This window comes from Entelurus aequoreus, linkage group LG07 (assembly GCF_033978785.1).
Source record: "Entelurus aequoreus isolate RoL-2023_Sb linkage group LG07, RoL_Eaeq_v1.1, whole genome shotgun sequence".
NCBI classification, from domain to species: Eukaryota; Metazoa; Chordata; class Actinopteri; order Syngnathiformes; family Syngnathidae; genus Entelurus; species Entelurus aequoreus.
The window spans coordinates 43,332,435-43,357,191 of NC_084737.1; the positions used below are offsets into that span (position 1 = coordinate 43,332,435).

Sequence of the window (24,757 nt, forward strand, 5' to 3'; positions counted from 1 at the left end):
ATAATGATGCCAAAAAACATTTTAAAAAAAGATGAGAAGTCCTCAAAGGCTTATTTTGAAAGTATAATTATGTTTATAGATTATATGATATCTGTTGTTGTGTTCCCTAATTTGAGTGACCTGGACATAATCTGGACTGTACATAAATGCTTATTTTGAAAATGTAATTTTGTTTATAAATTATATGCAATCTGTTGTGTTCCCTAATTGTTTTCTGTGTACATGAATGAAGGTGTGTGTTGCTGAGTCCGACTTGGACATTATCTGGACTGGGCCTGGTTTAAAAAACCCTTTAAACAAATCTAATTTCATTGACAACCTGGTCTGTTGAAGATAAGGCCCTTTTTTTTTAAAATAAAATAAAATAAGATAAATAAATAAAAAACATTTTCTTGGAAAAAAAAGAAAGTAAAACAATATAAAAATAATTACATAAAAAATAGTAATTAATGAAAATGTTAGTGGACCAGCAGCCTATACAATCATGTGTGCTTCAGGGACTGTGTCCCTTGCAGATGTGTTGTCTATGTTGTGGGAACCAGAATATTGGTAGCAGAAAGAAATAACCCCTTTTGTGTGAGTGGGTGTGGATGAGTGTGCATGGGGGAGTTTTTTTGGGTTGATGCACTGATTGAAAGTGTATGTAGATTTAATTTTTAAAAAAATAAATATATATATATATATATATATATATATATATATATATATATATATATATATATATATATATATATATATATATATATATATATATATATATATTTTTTTTTTTAGAACAGGCCCGCAGGCGACTCATCTGGTCCTTACGGGCGACCTGGTGCCCGCGGGCACCGCGTTGGTGACCCCTGGTTTATACTATAAGTTTATTTTGAACAGGCATACAATTACTATATGATACATCACATATTTCCAGTTTCTCATTACAACATATCTGAAAAGGAGTAGGAAGAAGTAGGGATGATGTTTGATAAGAAATTATCGAGTTCGAGCCCATTATCGAATCCTCTTATTGAACCGATTCCTTATCGATTCTCTTATCAAATCCAGATAGGTTGTTGTATATGGAAAAAAAACACAATATTTGGTTTAACAAAAGCTCACTTTTATTTTATAAGAAAAAAAAAAAAATACAATAAATAAATAAATATTGACTGTTGTTACCCAAAGTATATTAAGTGGGATTTTTCAGAAAAACAAATATATACAGTAACTGTGATCACTATAGGTGTATAAATAATACTATAGTGTTAGATAAAATCAGTCCCTTGGGCACAAAACTGAAAATAATACAGCTCTCCAAAAAATGCACTTCTGCTGCTATTGGAACACCCTTCTGGGGTCCATCAGTGTGGCCTCCTCCAGGAATGACTGTACGTCCTTGTCCTGGAGGGAAAATGAGGGACAGACACAGCATAGAATTAGGGGGGACATTAGCTGAATGTGAAGACTAGGGTGTCTGTTATTAAGTCTTTAGCATTAGTATGTGGAATTAAATGATGGAATGGATTAAGTAATGAAGTTAAACATTGTACTGATATGATCCACTTTAAGAGGTTGTTCAAATTAATAGTGCTTACAAAGTACAAAGAAGAATTCTGAGAAATACTTTCAACCTTATTGAAAATAAGATGTTCTTCATCTCAGTATATTAATAATGACTGAATTAATGAATTACATATTATAAAACTGTTGTATATACTAATTCACAGATGTTATGTTATCATAAAAAGGTCAGTAACTGATGTATATATTTGTAAACGCTCTGAAGTGGGAAAGGGGTAGCATTGAATAAGCTTTATTCTTCCTACTCCTTTTCAGACATGATGTAAAGTGAAATGATATGAAACTGTGATGTGATGTGTTATGCTGTAAGTGTGTTCATGCACGAAATAAACTAAAGAAAGAAAGAAAGCACTAGTTTATTAGACAGACCTGCAAACTCTGGAGTGGTGTAGGCTACAAGATAACGTTAACGTTATCAGACACATACAAAAAGGTTAACGTTAACCTTACCGTTAGCCACTGACTATGCTTAGGTAACGTTAGTCTAGCTAACATTACTGCAGTCCTGGTTGACATAAGAGGTAACCTTATTTTAGCCTAAAGGCTACGAGTGAGCAGATATGGAAATTAACCGGCAACAGTTAACGTTAGTTACTCACCAGCACTATCACTGTAATTGGCGCTGCAGCTTGAAGCAGAGGAAGAGGGGCGCGCTTAGTCATCTCTGTCGCTGCTTCTCCACGACACCTTTCTCTAACTTTCAGGTTATGTGCAGCCTGAACATGTTTCATCATGCTTGTTGTGCTTCCCCCCTTACATGAGAGCAAAGCCTGGCAATAATTGCAGGTAGCCGTTTCCTCGTCATATTTTTTTGTAAAATTAAGCCATACCTTGAGGTGTTCTTTCTGGCTGCTTCTTTTTTTTTTTTTTTTTTTTTTCTTAAAACCTTTATTTATAAATTTCAATTACAAACAGATGAGAAACAAAAACAGTACAGAACAGTACAAAAACAGTACAAAACAGCACCAGGGGGTTGTAAATTCAAAGTAACTAAAATAGAATACAAAAAAGTATATATATAATAAAAACCTTGTTGCTGCTTCTGTATCTGCCGCCTAATGACTGAGCTACGTCATTTTCTGGGACGTGCCACAGGGCATTTCCTGTGAGACGGGATTCGTTCCCAGGGATTCGAATAAAGAACCAACTCTTTTTCTTTACTATAGTGGCCTCGATAACGGGAACCGGTTCTCAAAAAGGGATTCGAGTCCATGGAATCGGTTCTTTTGTTATCGAACAACCGGGAGAACCGGTTTCGAACATCATCCCTAGGAAGAAGCAGAGTTTATTTAATCGTACTTCTTTTCCATTTCATAGCAATCACTAACACATGTGTTCCGTTCTTGATCTTAATTTGTACACAATTTAAATCCATCAATAACAAAGCTCTAATAAATAAATTGTAATTCATATAATGAGATTAATAAGATGATCTCATTTTTCAATAGAGTTCAAAATGTTTACCAGAATTCTTATTCTCTATACTGTTACGGAATATAAATATTTTAGTTTGACTGAGAGTCTGTTGAGTCTGTTTCTGTCAAAGCATCTTTTAAAATTATTCACTTCTTCTGTTATTATTTGTATTAGCTTCTGTGTGTTCTCTCCCGAACAAAATGCAGTTGTGTCATCTGCAAATAATACTAATGTTAGTTTTTTTGTAACTTTACGAATGTCATTTATATAAAGATTGAACAATTTTCCAGTTCCAGTTCCAGTTTCAAGTATTGATCCCTGGGGTATGCCGGAAGATGTATTTAGCGTTGCAGAAGTGTGTTTACTTGACTTCACATGTTGCTTCCTGTTGGTTAAGTAGCTTTTTCAAGGCCAATCCTCTAATGCCATACCGTTATAATTTGTTTATTAAGATAATATGATTAATTGTGTCAAAGATTTTTGTTAAATCCATAAACACTGCAGCTGCACACTGTTCACCATCTATTGCATTGGTAATATCTTCCGTTATTTCGATTAATGCCATTGATGTTGAAATGTTAACTCTGTATCCATACTGGTTGGCCGCAAATGTTCCACTTTTTTTTATGAATTTGTCCAATCTGTTGTTAAATATTTTTTAAATAATTTTTGAAAATTGAAGAAGTAAGGAAACAAGTCTGTAGTTTGTAAACAGTGTTTGTCTCCAGTCTTGTAAATGGGTACACCTTTCGTTATTTTCATTTTGTTTGAGAATTTGCCCATTTGAAATGATAGGTTAATGATATATGTTAAAGGTTCTAAAATCTTTTCAATAACCTTCACCTTACCTTTATCGTTTGCATATACATTTTGTAACAATCAGTTGAGGTCTTGGATTAGGATTCATTCACAATTTTGATTATTTCCTCTTCTGTCTTATCAGTGAGGTACATTGAGTTGGGATTTCTGTCTATTGTATCATTTAAGTCCTCAACTGACCTTTCCTCCATTTACAAAGTAGTAATTGAAGCTTTGTTCATATTGTCATCTTTCCTTCTAAAAAGTATTAAGGGTAATAATTTTTAGCACAATTTTTAACTATACTATTTAGGATGCTTCATGTTGCTCTCATGTTGTTTTTATACATGTTGTAAGATAAGTATAATGGAGGATTTTAATATCCATATTAATACCCCGTCAGACCCTCCGTGAATGTCGCTCCAGACTATAATTGATAGCTGTGGTCTTCCACAAATAATAAATGAACCCAGACATCAAAACGGTAACACGATAGGTCTAATCCTTGTCTGGGGTGTCACCATCTTCAAAGTTGTGATACTCCCGTACACTGTCAGCAGGCTGATACAGGACGCACACATTTTGGAGCTAAAAGTAGGCATTCCAAAATGTGCTTAAACTGGTTAGAACACAAGCATAAAACACTACTGTGTCTAATTTGGGGCACTTTTATTTTTAGTTCCAGAACTATGAAATAAGTGCCAATGTTGTCAGCATCAGAGGGGCCCTTTAAATAAGCAAAAATCATTCTCCTATCATTTAAGTGCAGACTTATGTAACATGATCCATAATTTATTCACACGCACATTTCTAGTTTGCTAGTAGATTAGCAATATGTACCTATGCTCAACTGACAGAATAAAAACAAGACAGAGTGTGTTATAAGAATTGTATAAATTATGTATATAAGCAGCAATAATATGAAATCATATATTAATGCATTCATTTCCTGGTGATAGGTGAGCTAGAGCTTATGCCAAGGAAATTTGCCAAAGAGATAGGACTGGTGGCTTGTCTTTCATCGCATAGATTTAAGGTTTTGTTAGTTTTTTTTAGATGGGGCGGTGGGGTTTAATGTTCATTATTATCATTAATTAATTTGTAATTAACTGGGAGACAGCAGTACTCTAATAGGATCTATTTTGTTTACGCGCTTAAGTCAACAAATGGTTAATTTCCCAATAAACACCAACATTTCGAGAACAGGATTCTTACTCCTATCAGGCAGTCTGCAGGCAGCACTTCACACACAGAGAAGTAGAGCATTTATTGGGGACTAGTTTGAGTGCCAAACTCTGTTTGCGGCTCTAGAGAGTGTTTACAGCAGTGAGTCTGTGCTAGTGGGATTATATTAGAACAGAGTGAAGAGGACGTGTTCATTACATTAAAGGACATGTCATTCAGAGCTGGAATGTGACATTGACAAAAAATCTCTGCCTATTCGATGGACTGTATTGTAAGTTTTCTCAAAAGAAAGAAAAAATATTTTGAACAAAAATTGTATCATAGTGTTCTTTTAATTGTTTGGTTTATAGACAAACAACACCCATAAGAGACAAGCACTGTCAAATGTAATTTAATTCAATGGGACTAATAGGCCCTAATGTTTACTGTGTGTTGTGTCACTTTGTGAAATGTCATCTGGGATAGACTGTACTGCAAACTTTATTCCTACAGTGTTGTCGTCGATGGTTTAAGTCCCCAGCAGGCCTGTGTGTGTGTGACGGTGCTTGGAGCTTAGAGATAGGCATTGATGCTGATGGCAAAAATGTCAGAGGGTTAAGCCACAACACCCTCCCCCCCTCCATCACCACCCAGCACCACTGCCTCTCTTGCATTTTTTTTGCCCACTCAGCTTCATGTTGCTCCGTGTTGTCATGCACAGTCCAACACATTTCCTAGTGGCTATAATGTGATTTCTCATTGTCCTTCAAATGTAATGTGCCAGAGTCTATCCCTCTGATGAACTTTCTAAAACTCTTAAGTAGAGATCAACCGATTTTTTCAGGGCTGATACAGATACCGATTATTAGTAGTCACGGAGGCCGAAAACCGATATTTGGAGCCAATATTCATTTGCAGTCAAATTTGTAGTGTTTACTAAGGGGAGGTGACGGCAAACAGACACCAGGGGGCAGTGTATACAATTATTTAATATATATTTATATATATTCAATATATATAATAATAACAAACAATACTAATATAATAAACTAAGGAAAATGGAGTGTGAACTAGATCCAAAAGATAATGAGTGTGTGGTGTAAGATTATGTGTGTAATTTAACTGAAGTGTGTGTTACCAAAGTGTTGAACGAGAGAAGAGGAAGTCCAGGGGGCAGGCAGGTGATCCGAGATTCAAGCGGGGGTCTGTGGGGCTGAGAAGGGCGTCAAGTCCAGGGGCGAGCGAGGAGTCAGGAACGAGGAATGCAGTCCAAAAACACAAGGGGGGAGATCCAGGGAAAAGTGAGACGCACAGCTCACTGTCCAGGCAACGGAGGGTACTGCAGGGACACGGAAGAAGACAGGGGGGGTTAAGGCACGGAGAGGAAAACAAGCTGAGAGATCTAAAGCTTCGCTTACGGGTCACCATGAGAAAACTAAGTTCCCGCCCGATCCTTGGGTCCACCCTGCCTTTATCCGGCACGCCCTCATCAGGATCAGGTGTGCAGATAGCCGGTGAGTGTTTGCAGCTGGTGGCTGCTGCAGGGCGGAGACGCGCGCGGCGCGTCCCTGGATGTGCGCACCCGTGGGCGTGTCCCGAGGTGCGCACAGACGGCAGGGGTCTGAGCCGTAACAAAATTTAGCTAAACATGAATAGTATACATCAGTAAACAGCTGGATGAGGCTTTAAGTTGCTGGATTTTTTAAAATATGTTTTTAATACAGACTAGTAGCGACATAATGTTTTATGTGGCACTAAAATATGCAGAGATTTCACAAACACTTTTATTAAGGGTGTCTAAGAGTAGTATCAACATCTCCTGAAAATTGTTTTAAAAAATATGGGATTTGCAAGTTAATCAATTTAATAGCAGTTTATGGATTCAAAATATTGCAACGTTTCCATGTGAGGAACTCTAAAATACTGGTTGGCTGAAGCTTATCTCAAAGATGTATTCAGTATATGATACATCACATATTTTAAATATTTTCTTTTTTTTTTTTTTACAACATGTCCAAAAAGGAGTAGGAAGAAGCAAAACTAATTTAATCCTACCCCTATTCTACTTCATAGTAATAATAACACATACAGTATGTTCACTTTCTGCTGTCAATTTGTAACACAATTTAAATCAATGATTTCCGAATATTGTATGATTGTCATGAAATATATGATTTGTAAATATGGCAAACGTTCAAATAAAACTAATTCTGGGATCCTTCATGTTTTAAGCTGTCTGACAAATTAAATGCTGCCTCCTCTTCTTTACGTATTATATAAGTCTCCTATTTGCCAATTTGCACAAAGATATATGGCAGAGATATATGTGTGTGTAACTTGATTAAATCACGGAAAATAAAAACTTGCCTCGCACTTTAATGAGATCATGCAAGTGTTGTGTGATCCTACGGTAGCGAAAACACACAAAACAGTTGGGAGAAGGAGGGAAAGAAGAAATGTCAGCAAAGAAGGACAAAAACTAGAAATCCTGGTTCTGTAGCAGAAGAGATGTGCTCTTGATCGGCGATTGGCCCTCCAAAGAGAGGGAGAGTAGGTTGGGTTTGAGACTGCCTGAGCACGGCAGTGCAGCACTGGTTATTACTACTAACTTACTTTTTTATACTAAATACTGCTATCATATGTGGAGATATATTGTATATACTGATGTATTTCTGTTGTAATTGAAAAAAAAATGTATATCGGCCGATACTGATAAAAGAAGGCTGATGTAGATATATGTCAACATGCCAAATATCGGCCCGACCGATTTTTGGTCAATCCCTACTCTAAAGTTTAGTTTTAGAAGCATGTTGTCATCCCATGAACTGTAGATGTTTCCAGTCGTCCGGGGTCATTAGACATCCACACAAGTGCAATATACACTATATTGCCAAAAGAATTTGGCCACCCATCCAAATGATGAGAATCAGGTGTCCTAATCACTTGGCCCGGTGTATAAAATCAAGCACTTTGGCATGGAGACTGTTTCTACAAACATTTGTGAAAGAATGGGCCGCTCTCAGTGATTTCCAGCGTGGAACTGTCATAGGATGCCACCTGTGCAACAAATCCAGTTGTGACGTTTCCTCACTCCTAAATATTCCAAAGTCAACTTTATTATAAGAAAAGTGAAGAGTTTGGGAACAACAGCAACTCAGCCACCAAGTGTTAAGCCACATAAACTGACAGAGAGGGGTCAGCGGATGCTAAAGCGCATAGTGCAAAGACTTTCTGCACAGTCAGTTGCTACAGAGCTCCAAACTTCATGTGACCTTCCAATTAGCCCACGTACAGTATTAGAGAGCTTCATGAAATGGGTTTCCATGGCCGAGCAGCTGTATCTAAGCCATACATCACCAAGTCCAATGCAAAGCGTGGGATGCAGTGGTGTAAAGCACGTCGCCACTGGACTCTAGAGCAGTGGAGACGCCTTCTCTGGACTGATGAATCACACTTTTCCATCTGGGAATCTGATGGACCAGTCTAGTTTTGGAGGTTGCCAGGAGAACGCTACATTTCGGACTGCATTGTGCCGAGTGTGAAATTTGGTGGAGGAGGAATTATGGTGTGGGGTTGTTTTTTCAGGAGTTGGGTTTGGCCCCTTAGTTACAATGAAAGGAACGTTGAATGCTCCCAGATACCAAAACATTTTGGACAATTCCATGGCATGGCACTTCAAGTTCATATGTGAGTAAAGGCAGGTGGCCAAATACATTTGGCAATATAGTGTATACCGTGCAATATATATCGTACTATGCAACATCAAAAAATTATATTGTACAATATAATTCTCTATTGTTTATATAGCAATTGTAATGTCTTAAACTGAACAAAAAATAAATTGTCATTCAAGCCGAATAAGATGATTGGTCATATACATGTCCACATGTGTCCTCATACACAAAAGCAGTCTCAGAGAAGCATTGAATAATTTGCAGTCATGTTGTTGTTAGATAGGCTATACATTCCATGATACCTGACATTGCTCTAGCTAGCAACAACAAACATATATATTGTGAGTATGGGGCGTAGATTAAAAACTTGATGCAGAAAGAAGGTAGTAGGCTTTCGCGTCAAAAGTTAGCACCTTCAAGTGAGTCCCCTGCTGTATCTGTCACATACAGCAGCTTTAATAAAGATATTCTTACCACCTTTTGGGGGGAAAGTAACCTACGGAGCCTCTAAAGGGACATGGGAATTTTTTTTTTTAGACATGTATCTCGTGGCCACGAGAAACTTTTTATTTAAAAAAAAAAAAAAAAATTTTTTTTTTTTTTTTTTTTTACTAAAACTTTTTCGTGCGCACGAGAAAGCATTGGATGCGTGCTGATGGGTTGGTGTGTGTTAAAATGGCAGTTTAGGAGTTAATATAGCTGTATTTCCAATTAGGACTTTCCCCCATGTGTGTTGTGGCAAAATGTGAATGCTTGATTAGTAGGTGTGAGACAAACACTTTATCTTCCTGGTTATTGTAACGCTACGTGTTTGACATTATTTAAGACTTTATCATGCCCGGGAAAGGACAGTTTTCCTCTTCTGTGGCTGTGGGGGGTGGGCGTGGCTTGCGGACCTGCTGCGAAGCGGAGTGTGTCATTTAGTCCCATGGTGATGTGATCAAACTTCTTTCTTGCTTGGAAGATACACACACAATTGTAACTGTTATTTCTTCCTGCAAATAATAAATATGTACAACGTGTTTGGATGTATTCATTTATGTAAAATTATCATTAAATGTAATATTGCCTGACAAAAAGTGATTCGACGTACTTAATATTTTGATATTTACACATCGCATATTTACACACGCGCATCTGACTAGAATACCCTTATGTGCATTACATATATCAACATCAACTACCTACTGTACTGTTTACTTGTTGAAATACCCTCTTTAGAACAAATATCTACCCAAATAATTTATATGTGTATATATAATATATATATATATATATATATATATATATATATATATATATATATATATATATATATATATATATGTATGTATGTATGTGTATACATATATATATATATATATATATATATATATGAATGTATGTATATATATATGTATATATATATATATATATATATATATATATATATGAATGTATATATATATATATATATATGAATGTATGTATATATATATATGAATGTATGTATGTATATATATATGTATTTGTATGTATGTATGTGTATCTATATATATATATATATATATATATATATATATATATATATATATGTGTGTGTGTGTATCCATATATATATATATATATATATATATATATATATATATATATATATATATATATATATATATATATATATATATATATATATATATATATATATATGTGTGTGTGTGTGTGTATCTATATATATATATATATACATACATACATATTATGTATAAGCATGTATATATATACTCTACCGTTTAAAAGTTTGGGGTCACATTGAAATGTCCTTATTTTTTAAGGAAAAGCACTGTACTTTTCAATGAAGATAACTTTCAACTAGTCTTAACTTTAAAGAAATACACTCTATACATTGCTAATGTGGGAAATGACTATTCTAGCTGCAAATGTCTGGTTTTTGGTGCAATATCTACATAGGTGTATAGAAGCCCATTTCCAGCAACTATCACTCCAGTGTTCTAATGGTACAATGTGTTTGCTCATTGGCTCAGAAGGCTAATTGATGATTAGAAAACCCTTGTGCAATCATGTTCACATCTGAAAACAGTTTAGCTCGTTACAGAAGCTACAAAACTGACCTTCCTTTGAGCAGATTGGGTTTCTGGAGCATCACATTTGTGGGGTCAATTAAACGCTCAAAATGGCCAGAAAAAGAGAACTTTCATCTGAAACTCGACAGTCTATTCTTGTTCTTAGAAATGAAGGCTATTCTACAAAATTGTTTGGGTGACCCCAAACTTTTGAACGGTAGTGTATATATATATTATATATTACTGTAACTTGTTCTTAAAAATAGTAGTTATTTTGTATGTCAAATTTAGTGTTTGTGTGTATATATGTATACTGTATATATGTATGTGTGTTTCTTTCTATACAGTATACATGTATATGTGTGTGTGTGCATGTATATACTGTGTATATATGTATATATATATGTATATATATATATATATATATATATATATATATATATATATATATATATATATATATATATTTATTTATATATTATATATACACATATAAATTATATGGGTAGATATTTGCTCTAAAAAGGGTATTTCAACAAGTAAACAGTACAGTAGGTAGTTGATGTTGATATATGTAATGCACATAAGGGTATTCTAGTCAGATGCGCGTGTGTAAATATGCGATGTGTAAATATCAAAATATTACGTACGTCAAATCACTTTTTGTCAGGCAATATTACATTTAATGATAATTTTACATAAATGAATACATCCAAACACGTTGTACATATTTATTATTTGCAGGAAGAAATAACAGTTACAATTGTGTGTGTATCTTCCAAGCAAGAAAGAAGTTTGATCACATCACCATGGGACTAACTGACACACTCCGCTTCGCAGCAGGTGCGCAAGCCACGCCCACCCCCCACAGCCACAGAAGAGGAAAACTGTCCTTTCCCGGGCATGATAAAGTCTTAAATAATGTCAAACACGTAGCGTTACAATAACCAGGAAGATAAAGTGTTTGTCTCACACCTACTAATCAAGCATTCACATTTTGCCACAACACACATGGGGGAAAGTCCTAATTGGAAATACAGCCATATTAACTCCTAAACTGCCATTTTAACACACACCAAACCATCAGCACGCATCCAATGCTTTCTCGTGGCCACGAGAAACTTTCTCGTGGCCACGAGAAAGTTTCTCGTGCGCACGAGAAAGTTTCTCGTGCGCACGAGAAACTTTTTATTTAAAAAATATATATATATATATATATATATATATATATATATATATATATATATATATATATATATATATATATATATATATATTTTTTTTTTTTTTACTTTCTCGTGGCCACGAGAAAGTTTCTCGTGGCCACGAGATACATGTCTAAAAAAAAAAAAATTCCCATGTCCCTTTAGGGGCTCCGTAGTAACCTCTCACAAATGCGCGAGTGAAGTTGAAGGACCTTAAGGGTTAAACGTTTGTAAAATGGCATGCACCTAAAATATAGCATTGGTTTATTTTTTACGAAATAACCATTCTTGTGAATTTCTCCTTGTAATACTGTATTATGACAGAAACTGAAAGTGTGCGGGAACATGAGAGGCACAGCTTCCATGTGGATCTCTGGCAGCATGCGATTAGGAAAATTGCATGGACGTCTGATTTTGTAATCCTGTGTTGAGCACTACTGGGGCTTTTTTTGGGTCGGGAGTTGTTATCTGATAGGTTGCAGCACTCTTTTCTTATACTGTGAAAAAAAATCACCCCAAAAAAAACATCTAAATCACCACACTTTTTCAAATATTGGTTTTCAGCTGATGAAATCTTGAAAATCTTCCAAGGTCTGCATATAATATATTTTTTTTATAAATCAATTAAGAAATCTAATTTAATTTGTTTTAATCAACCCCTTAAAGGAGAACTGCACTTTTTTTGGGGGGGGGGGGGGGGGGGGGGGGGCTATCGTTCACAATCTTTATAAGAGACAAGAACACACCTCTTTTTTTTTAGGATTTTAAAGATGATAAAAAACGCTCATTGGGATTGTGAACAATAGGCAAAATTCCCCCTAAATTGCAGTTTCCCTTTAAGTAATTTTCTTTATTGCTGACTAAGCGATGGCTCTATTATTTTTTATTCATGACAGTACAAATATGGACAGAGGATTCTCTCGCCATCGTCTGTCTCTGCAGCGCAATCTCTGCCTTTCTCGCAGGCATTTGTGCATAAGTGTGCAAGCACATTTCAAACGTGCTAAATGTAGATGCAAAACAGCAGCTGCAAAACAGTTTTAGCCTTAAACGCTAAATTGATTACGCTCTCTATTTTGCACCTTTCAGAGACGCAAACTTTGAGGCATGTGTTGAGGGACGTCTGCATTGCTGGTTAAAACTGAAATCAGTTTTCTGTGTGTGCGCGTGTTTCTGAGCGCACATGCAGGAAGCTCCCCACCCTGTGGTTGCACTGCACCTTATGTGCCCTGCTTGCAACTCTCTCAGTTCTGCTCCTTGCATCCACCTATAAACTCATTACTTAATGACATCCATTATGACCTGATTATCACCATCAGTATGCATATCCACACACTTCACCATCGTCGTCGTCGTTGGCATCTTTATTATAGTTTGCTGAAGTGCCACTGTTCTCCAGAATATAATGTTCTCCCATAACATTGTGAAATGAAGACAGCTGCAGAAATGAGCATTGTTGTACCTTAAATGGCCTCTCCTGCTGCAGGCTTTTCTCACCACTTCTCCACAAAGTGTTTGAATGTGTTGTTCGACATTTGCTGCCACCCTGCTTGGTGCTGGCTGGCATTCCAGTCCACACGCTTTGTATGAATATTTTCATCCACATTTTTCAAAGGCCGCTGACGAAATGCTGTCAGAGCTCACTGGTGACCTCCTTCTAGTTGCCGCATCCCTTTTTTTTCTCCCCTCCCATTCCCTCCCTGCTCTCGTCACACATGCTGGTAGGCTTCCCTGCTCTTCCTCTCTTCGTGTTCGTCTCACTGCTCTGGTTTATCTTTTCCCTTCCTAGTTGTTATCACACCCAACGCTCCTGGCACTCGCCTCACTGTTTTAAGTATGCCCCCTCACTCCCCGCCTTCACTTGTTCTCCTCCGACCTCGCCTTCTCCCACCTGTCAGCCCTTTCATCCCGCTCATTTGTTCCCGTCTCTCATCATCTCTCTCGCCGCCATTCACCAGCACTCTTCTCCGTCTGTGTTCTCTGCCTGCCTGCCTCACTGATCCATGAAGGACTATCTGAGGCCTCCGCTCTGCTAATTCATTCGCTGTGCATCGCCTCACATTTCTGCAGGGTCAGGCAGACACTGAGAGAGAAGGGGAAGAGGAAGAGAAGATCTAGAGCAAGAGAAATGAGAAAAGAGGACATGGGGGGGGGGGGGGGGGTGTAGTTTTATCACCAAGAAACACAAAGTAAATATTCTTGTCCTTTGTTGCTTGCCTTAACCTCTTTCTGTTCACTACTTTGTTTGCTTTTTGGATCCCGCTTGTTGTACCGAAACATTGCTGCCATTGTCTTTGTTTATAAACATGCGAAACAAAAGCATTAACTTTATACTGGCAGAGAGTAAAGGAATGGCAAAGCTCAATGGAAGGATTAGAGAGATAGCGTGAGCCTCTCTGCTGTCCCAAAACACTCACAGGTAGGCTGAAAATTAACTTCTTTTTCTTGAAAGACCAGCAGTACCCACTGCTTTTAAAGTTAAAGTTAAAGTGCCAATGATTGTGACACACACACACTAGTTGCGGTGAAATTATCCTCCGCATTTTACCAAACCAACAGGGGAGCAGTGAGCCGGCGGTGTCCGCGCCCGGGAATAATTTGGTGATTCAACCCCCAATTCCAACCCTTGATGCTGAGTGCCAAGCAGGGAGGTAATGGGTCCCATTTTTATAGTCTTTGGTATGACTTGGCCGAGTTTGAACTCACGACCTACCGATCTCAGGGCGGACACTCTAACCACAAGGCCACTGAGCAGGTTTTAGCTATTAGCTAATGCTAGCGAGCAATGTTGAGCAGATTTTAAAGGATTCTCTGTGGCATTTGCGATGCCACCTAGCGGTAGGGAGGCTCCTTACTCAAATTTTTGCTTGTAACTTATTGCAACATTATTAGCCCAGACAGACAGCTCGTATCTCATAACACTCCTAAGTTGGGGCCCTTGTGAGTCAAGGTGTCAATATAATGGGTAAAATATAGACATTACAAAAAATGTATATGTTTGAAAAACTTTGACTTTTGACAAGAACAAGAAAGTTTGATCATATTACGCCTATACTGGCTCACCTGCACTGGCTTCCTGTGCACTTAAGATGTGACTTTAAGGTTTTACTACTTACGTATAAAATACTACACGGTCTAGAGCCATCCTATATTGCTGATTGTATTGTACCATATGTCTCGGCAAGAAATATGCGTTCAAAGAACTCCGGCTTATTAGTGATTCCCAGAGCCCAAACAAAGTCTGCGGGCTATAGAGCGTTTTCTATTCGGGCTCCAGTACTCTGGAATGCCCTCCCGGTAACAGTTAGAGATGCTACCTCAGTAGAAGCATTTAAGTCCCATCTTAAAACTCATTTGTATACTCTAGCCTTTAAATAGACCCCCCGTTTAGGCCAGTTGATCTGCCGTCTCTTTTCTGCTCTGCCCCCTCTCCTGCGTGGAGAAGTTATTAGGTGACCACAGATGAGGTGCTAGCTGTTCAAAGTCGGGACCCGGGGTGGACACTCATCTGTGCATCAGTTGGGGACGTCTCTGCGCTGCTGAATTATCTCTCACACTATTAACTAGATCCACTCAACGTCCATTGCACCGGTCGCCTAGGGGGTCCCCTCCAAGGTTTCTCATTGTATCCCATTGGGTTGACTTTTTCCTTGCCCTGATGTGGGATCTGAGCCGAGGATGTCGTTGTGGCTTGTGCAGCCTTTTGAGACACTCGTGATTTAGGGCTATATAAATAAACTTTGATTGATTGATTGAAAAATGTAACTTAGAGCAAGTTACAAACAGCCCATCTAAGTAAAATTGGATAATTTCCCACAAAAACCCTTAGAGTGCCAAATGTAAAAAGTTCACTTTTCTACCTGATTTATTTATATTTCAAAGGCTACTGTTGCATAACCCCAATCGAGTTGTTTCCAGCAAATTAAAGTGACATTATGTGTCACCACCATGAAGTAACACATACAAATAATAAATCGGAAACATACAGATATGTATTAATGCATACTGAGTACGTGTCCATGCACTAAATTAGTCCGATTCCTCAAATAGTTCGGCTCCAAATAAACATTCTACCATGAAAACACCTCTATCCGATCGTGTTCGGTTTTTGAAATGTTCTGGATTATAGGATTAAAAACCAGATCTCTTGGGGGAGGAAGGGGTTGGGGTGCACCAGGGGCGACCCTTCATATCGCACATGTGCCAGTTTCAACGCGCGGGATATAACCTGGATACCATTCAATAAAAACATTAGCAACAATTGTAGTGAAGAGTAGACTGTTTATTTGCTTTACCAAACAAAAGAACATAACTTTTCAAGTGCATTGATGGTAGAAAAAAGAAACAAGAGATTTATTGAAGAAAGTAAGGAAATGGAGAATGCCGTCTTAATTCGGACTCCCGAACGAAATACAAATAGGATGGAAGAGAATGAAGCAGGTATATATCATCAATCAAAGTTTACTTATACAGCCCTTAATCACAAATGTCTCAAAGGGCTGCACAAGCCACAACGACATACTCGGCTCAGATCCCACATCAGGGCAAGGAAAAACTCAACCCAATGGGATACAATGAGAAACCTTGGAGGGGACCCCCTAGGCGACCGGTGCAATGGACGTTGAGTGGATCTAGTTAATAGTGTGAGAGTCCAGTCCATAGTGGGGACAGCAGGGGATCATCTTGAGTGGAGACAAGTCAGCAGCGCAGAGACGTCCTCAACTGATGCACAGATGAGTGGTCCGGCTCAGATCCAAATCAGGGCAAGAAAAAACTTAACCCAATGGGGACAGCAAGAAACCTTGGAAGGGACCGCAGATGTGGGGACCCCCACTTGGGTGACCGGTGCAATGGAGCAGGGGATCAGCTCGAATGGAGACAAGTCAGCAGCGCAGAGACGTCACCAACTGATGCATAAGGAGCGGTCCACCTGATAGCCTCTCCACGCAGGAGAGGGGGGCAGAGCAGAAAAGAGAGACGGCAGATCAACTGGTCTACAAAGGGGCCTATTTAAATTCCTTCGAAAAAACTCCAGCCGATCTTTCTTTGCTTTGGACGTGCATCCGCTCAGATACATTCTTGGTAGCGTCATGTTCATAGCGCAATATAAGATAATTTCTTGATGCTGTCTGCTATTTAACATCAGCACAGCCATTAGATGATGTCATAGCACACATCACGTACCACAGAGCTAGGCTGGTAACTTGTAAGGACTCACAGAGGCTAGTGTAACGTCATAGGTCAACCGGGAAAAGCAATATATTTATCCGCACTAAAAAACGTAGGACAGCAGGCAGCTTGCAGGTAAAATTAGTATTTAATCCAATCACAAGGCAAAAATATTGTAGAGCTCTTAGCATACCATGGTCAAACTTAACATAGCACAAAGAAGGAAAGTAAACCGTGACATGCAGCTAGTACAAATAATGCAAACAGTCGCGTGTAGCAAGCATTGATCCCGCACAGAAGGCAGGGTGACACAGGTATATAAACTCCCTGATTAGTGATCAGTAGCAAGCAGGCCTCTTGATCACTAATCAGAGGCAGGTGGGAATAATCAGCGCTCTTAGCAACCAGAAAGTGAAAAAGGGAAGGGAACTTTGTTATTTTCATTTTTTTTATTTCTTTGGCGCTAAACATTTGAAAAACATGGACTATTATTGGCTTTAATCTGTCAATATTCAGCTGTCTTTATTTCCGTGCTTCCGCTGACTGCATATCTGCATTCACAGGCTCGAACACAGGTGTGGGCGGGTCTGTGCACGCTGACTACTGCGGGAATGGTGCGATACTTGCATATTTTCTAAATATTTGGCTTTACACTCGGCGGGACATTTAGATTTAACATTTGGATTTAAGTTTAATGGGTTGTACTTGTATAGCGCTTTTCTACCTTTTATTTTAAGGAACTCAAAGCGTTTTGACACTATTTCCACATTCACCCATGCACACACAAATTCACACATTGATGGCGGGAGCTGCCATGCACGGCGCTAACCAGGCCCATCAGGAGCAAGGGTGAAGTGTCTTGCTCAGGGACACAACGGACGTGACTAGGATGATAGAAGGTGGCACCCTGGGACCAGTAACCCTCAGATTGCTGGCACGGCCACTCTCCCAACATCGCCACGCCGTCCCCGTTAACCTTTAGATCGAATAGATTCAACATTTAGAATCTATTCGACACTCTAACCTAGTCGTTAGAGTGTCCGCCCTGAGATCGGTAGGTTGTGAGTTCAAACCCCGGTCGAGTCACACCAAAGACTATAAAAATGGGACTCATTCCCTCCCTGTTTGGCACTCAGTATCAAGGGTTGGAATTGGAGGTTAAATCACCAAAAATGATTCCCGGGCGCGGCCACCGCTGCTGCTCACTGCTCCCCTCACTTTCCAGGGGGGTGATCAAGGTTGATGGGTCAAATGCAGAGAATAATTTCGCCACACCTCGTGTGTGTGTGTGACAATCATGGGTACTTTAACTTTAACTTAACTTTAGATTGAACATTTTGGTTTAACATTACATACTGACGAAGACGTTGTCGAAACTGGTCTGTGTTTGGTAGCGCCTGCGTAGTTTATATTAAAATTATTAGAAGGACACAAGTGTTGCTGGCCTTGCTTTTTATTTAACATTTAGATGTAACATTTAGATTAAGATTTAACATTGCAAAAGAGAGAGGAAAACAGCTACAAGCAGATTAAAACATTACTTATGAAAAAGCAAATACTACTATTAAGAACAGACAGAAGAAACGATGGCTGCACGAACATCCAAACAACAACAAGCAGGATGATCCCTACCTCCTCTCCAGACCAGTCCAAGTAACCATCTTTAGACTAAGGACTGGACACTCCAAGATCACATGTTTACAAAATTCCACACTGTAGACTCTGCAATGTGCCCCTGCAGTACTGCCTCAATGACAGTGGAATATCTCCCCCAAAACTGTATAATACATCAAAACCTACAAGCAGAGACTTGGCCTGCTGAAGGACACACTCTTTGGACTTCATCAGAGCCTCTGGAGTTCTGTTTAGCGAAGGACAAAGAAGAAGAAGATTTAACATTTATATTTAGCGTTTAGATTTAACATTGGTATTTTGCATTTAGATTTAGATTTAACATTAAGATGTAACATTTTGATTGAGATTCAACAATTAGATTTAGGTTTAGCTATATGGTTGATATTTAACATGTAGATTTTAACTCAACATTATAGATAAATATGTAACATTTAAATTTAACATTAGGATAACATTTAGATTTAGCATTTAGATGTAGATTTAACATTTAAATTTAGCTACAGCATTTAAATTCAGGGCAGCACGTTGGAAGAGGGGTTAGTGCATGTGCCTCACAATACGAGGGTCCTGGGTTCGATCCTGGGCTCGGGATCTGTCTGTGTGGAGTTTGCATGTTCTCCCCGTGACTGCTTGGTTTCCCTCCGGCTTCCTCCCACCTCCAAAGACATGCACCTGGGGATAGGTTGATTGGCAACACTAAATTGGCCCTAGTGTGTGAATGTTTCTGTCTATCTGTGTTGGCCCTGTGATGAGGTGGCGACTTGTCCAGGGTGTACACCGCCTTCCGCCCGAATGCAGCTGAGATAGGCTCCAGCAACCTCCGCGACCCCGAAAGGGACAAGCGGCAGACAATGGATGGATGGATGGCATTTAAATTCCCCATTTTATTTATATCTCCAATATGAAGAAAATAGCTCGATGTGGAAAAAAGTGTGCTAATTATTCAAAAATATATCAGCTATAAAAGTGTGATTGAATGTTTAAAGATTGCACCTCATACTATTAATCCCTCATGGCACACTACTGTACTGTGGCACAGTGGGAGGCATCATTGCATTATCATGAGTAGGTGCGTCCAGACTTTGGATTGGCACTGAAAATGTTTTTTTTCCTTCCAAGTAAAACTAATGCCATAGACTTTAATATTGAAGTATTCGTATTACTAAAAAAGTACACAATTACCATTTCCATTCCCTACTGGTACTACATTGATCATTGCAAATGTATTTCTAAGACTGTTGCAAGTGTACAGTACTGTGTTTCTTATATGTATAATTATTTCCTATTGGACATTATTCCGGTCTTCTGTCAATAAAATATTCTGTCCGTGAATTATGCATGAACCTTAATGACCGTAGACAGGATGTGGCTACCCATTTAAGTTTACAATTTGGTGCTGGTCTACATTAGTGTTGTTCAGCCTTAACAAAGCTGTTTGTCATTCTAGTTAGTTGGTATAGCAAAGTAATTAACAAGATTTAAATACATGTAAAAATGGATGTACTTTTCTTGTCTTTGTATTTACATGGTCTACTTGCTGCTCTAATTGCCCTGTGGAGACAAATACCGTTTTGTTATTTAAACAACAAAAAAACTGTAAAGCAGAAAATAAAGACTGAAAAATAAATCAATAAAATGTAATTCCATTCAATCTGGTCCTTCCACCAGTAAGCTCACAGGATGTCCTCCACATGTTGGTTGTCTAGAGCCAACACAGAACTTGCTCCCTGGTCATGGAATGACTCCAGAAAGATCTGAGGCTACCAGAATTGATCACTTTGGGGGAGTTTAATTCCATTTTAAAAGATGGAGATACCAGTTCTCTTGGGAAATGTACTTGCTTTTAAATTGAATTATTACTTAATCGTTTTAAATTATTTTTGACCTGTTGTGGTATGATTGCTGTTGTTCTGTTGTATTGTCTTGTTGTAATTATTATTGTAACTTTTTTTGTGCCGCACTCTTTGTCAGGTCGCTCTTAAAAAAGAGATTTTAATCTCAATGAGTCTTTACCTGGTTAAATAAAGGAAATTGAGTAAGACTTATTCAGGACTGAAGTGCTGTCTCGCCTTTTCCTGTTGGAACAGCACAGTAAATCTCAAACATTACAATATAAGTTAATTTTTACTAACAGAAAAAAGAAGGTGTTGGTTCAACCTTTTTTTCTACCTTGTTAGGCGTTCTATTTTCTGTGCATTATTCCCTGCGAGAATCCAAAATAGCAGCTGAAATGTCAGAAAGAGACGGTGACAGAAAGCCAGAGGCAGACCACACAAAGCATTTCTCGCTCTCTGCAGCATTTCGTCGTATCTCTCATTTCTTTCATTCGCTGCGTCTTTCTTCCTCCCCCTGTCTCTGCAGGTTTTCCTGAGCTGAGGGTTTTGGTGTGGCAGAGTTTGAGCTCGAGTGGAAGTGAGTGGGCGTGAGAGGAAGCGTGTGTCATGGCTGACAGCGAAGGGACAAACCTCGAGGACCCTCCCTACAAAAACCTGCTGCTCCTGGGGGCCATCGCAGCAGCGTCGGCCTTTGTGGTCACCATCCTCATCGTGCTCGTCTGCGTGGGCTGTCAAAGGTGAGCGGACCCTCACAGGACTTTCTTTCTGCACTGAACTCCCAAAGTCACCCTCTTTTTTTTTTATGAATCCCAACCACTGTTTGTTTACTGTATGTTTGTCCACCCTGCATCATCTCTGTTATATCTATAGAGGCTTGGGGGGAATATTAAAGGACTGTGAGTGTCAGGTCGGATGAAGTTATGTTTACAAAACACTGAGAGGACGGGCCAGAGCCACAGCAACTCAATGTCACCCCTTTCAGCAGAACCCTTGGCAGGCAAAAGTATTGGAACGCAGTTGGTTTTAAAGACATAGGAAATGTTGGAAAATATATGAATCTTATCCAGCTGGGCATGTACATTCACCTTGTCATATACCCGTACGAATGCAGTACATCACAAAGACAAATCCATTGACTAGTGTTATTTAAACTTTTTTCACCAAGTACCTTCTCAGAAAACACTTTGTACCACCATAATGACAAACGTTAAAATACTGTAGCGTAGTAGGCCTAAGTATTCATTAAAAACAAGGCAGAGTTTTTAATTGACAAGTATATGTAATATTTTTTGTCTCTGTAACATTACACACAATGCACAAACATCATCAACAATGATACTCCATCTAGAGCAGCGGCCCCCAGCCACCGGGCCACGGCCCGGTACCGGTCCGTGGATCCATTGGTATTGGGCCGCACAAGAAATAAATTAAAAAATATATATATATTTTTTTATTAAATCAACATAAAAAACACAAGATACACTTACAATCAGTGCACCAACCCACACTCATTTGCACAAAAGGGTTGTTTCTTTCTGTTATTAATATTTCTGGTTCCTACATTATATATCAATATAGATCAATACAGTCTGCAAGGATACGTAAGCACACATGATTGTATTTTTTTATGACAAAAAAAATAAAAAGTAGTCCAGCTTCTCAGGCAAATCATATAGTTGATGTAGATGCCCATATCGGCTGTACAAATTTACTTTACAAGAGAGAAGTGTAGGATACTACTCTTGTTGCCTTATCTGTATTTGACTTTATTAAATGTACTTATATTATCATTTGGTGCAGCCAGGCCGTAGCAGGAGGGGGTAGGGAGAGAAAAAAAGGAAGACAGAGGGGGAAATTGTGGGGACAAGAGGGGGATTAGACAGAGAGACAAAAACAACAACAGCAAACACAACAATAACAACAACAACAACAATAGAACAACATCAGCGAATACGATATGTACAAATATGATGTCTGCGTGCGTACCACTAATGACAGAGCCGTGTATAGGGAGAGTATAGCCAACTCGGTTTCCAAAGTCGGTAGCAAACATGGCGCCCCGTAGTCGCGTAAGAAGCTCTTGTCTGATTGGTCAAAAGCCCCTCACGGGATTACAGAACGCCATGTTTGCTAACAACTTTGAAACCAAGTTGGTCACACTCGTTCTATACGCAGCTTTGACTAGTAGCAGAGTTGTGTATAAAGAGAGTATGACCAACTAAACAACAGGCGCCATGTTTGCTACCAAGGATGTGCGCGGCTGTGCCCGCAAGCATGCATTGCGGTCGTTCTGGCGTTAGTTTGCAAAATAAACCATAATAATATGCCTAAATATAGTTATAAACTTCAAATAAAACATGCTTTTATTTGGTCAAAATATAATTATGTGGCCGTATTTGATGCAAATCCGCTGTATACGTTAATGCGGTGTTTAGTGACCAGCAGGCTGTCTAACACCCTCCCAACTGCGCGATTAACTTAAAAAAAATACACAGAACAACCCACAAAACGTATTACCCTTATTTTGCCAAAATCCTCATTGGCTTGGGACCAACAATTACAGAGAAATTGTGATTTTTGTGTGAAGTATGTCAACTGTGGTGACTGCAACCAATTAATTGTTGCAGTTGCGCTACTATACATATGTATATATATATAAACATATTTATTTACATACTGTATATAATTGTGTAAATAAATATATATACCGTATATATTTATGTAATAAAATATATGTATATATTTCAATATAAATACATATAATGTGTATACTGTATTTCTGTACTAGAAATTTGCCATGTAAGTAATTGACTCTTGACTTGCTTGTATATTTGTAATCATGAAAATCAATAAAACATATCAATAACAAAAAAAACATTACACCAACTGTGTATGGATATGCATGTTTGCACTGCAAAAACACTGTTCAATTAAATGACATGTCGAATGAGGAAATGCCGTGTATGCATAGATGCAGCTGCGGTCAGCTCAAAGATGGAAGCAAACATGGCGCCCTTTAGTCACGTGAGTGCCTTTTGACCAATCATTTAGGAGATGGTCTGAAACCGAGTTGGCCATACTCTCTTTATAGACAAATCTGACTAGTGGTACATGTACCACAGTTTGAGAATCGCTGTTTAGACTGTACAGTAGATGTCCTTTAATGATTAAACCTTCCAAAGTAGCAGGTGCTCTCCTTTTATGTGGCTTTGTCATCCTTCACCTGCTCCTGTGCAATGTTATTGTGAAGCAGACAAAGCTCTCCTGGCCTTCACTATTCCCTCGGGGTACAATGGCCTTATATTCATCGTGGAAAAGATTAAACTAGAAGTTTGATATTTTATCTAACTTACCTACAGTGTTACAAAGTAGAGAGACAAGTACTGCAATACCTAGCTATTACTAGTTACAGTTTTCCTGAAGTTACATTGCGCTCCAAATATCGCTGCTTCACTGCATCGTGGATTTCACTTTTTCGGGCATATTCAACATGTCTTTGGCCTTAATTAAATGTCAAATTAAGTTTTATTTATGTCTTATATGTATCATTGTGTGAAGTGAATTACATTTATTGTGCAGTATTTATTTTGTTTTATATTATTATGTGGCAATCAATTAAAATATTCACCAAGTGGGACTTCCGTTTCCAGGTTAAGGTTGTCAATACTAACAACACAGCCACTAATCTTGGCACTATCTTCACCGCAGCAATCTCAAGTTCACTAACCTTTGGCAGAACACATTTTTGATAGACTTCATCTTCAACGCCTGCCTAATAAATAACACATATCCACATTGGTGAGACTTTGACACGACCAATATCAAAATGAATGCATAATCTTAAAACTCTTCATGCACTCTACTAAAACCTGCATTATTTGAACATAAAACTATTCAAATCCCAATGGTAATCAAAAATATTTTAAAGTCTGCAATGCTCTGAGGCTGCAGTAAGTGAACAGCAGAAGTGGGGAATATGCATAGGCAGATATAACATAGTTCACTTTTCTGGGGAAACTTGTGTTTCTGTGGGATTTTTTTCACGAGGAGGAGCACTTGTTGGGTCATCAGAAAACCCTGCCTTTGCACACCTGCTTTATGCTTGGCCTTGACAAAACATGTTTGAAGCATAGTACTGTACTCTACTGCTTTGTCCAAAATAACCTGAAGCCGTGCTTCTCAGTTATTTTCTGTTACGCCCCCCCCACCCCCCTAGAAAGGAGAAAAAATGTCAGGCC

General features: G+C 38.4%; 1 protein-coding gene across 6 annotated transcripts in view; it reads left to right on the forward strand.

Annotated features, from left to right (window-relative positions):
* The window catches only part of LOC133653900 (uncharacterized), a 117,083-nt gene that overhangs the window by 56,613 nt on the left and 35,713 nt on the right, over positions 1-24,757 (forward strand). For 5 of the 6 annotated variants that reach the window (XM_062053728.1, XM_062053729.1, XM_062053726.1 and 2 more), the window contains one exon: positions 21,046-21,256. In XM_062053728.1, the coding sequence (XP_061909712.1) occupies positions 21,126-21,256 (131 nt within the window). In that variant the 5' untranslated portion in view covers positions 21,046-21,125. The remainder of the gene's footprint in view (positions 1-21,045; positions 21,257-24,757) is intronic. The other variant, XM_062053730.1, reaches the window with a different exon arrangement.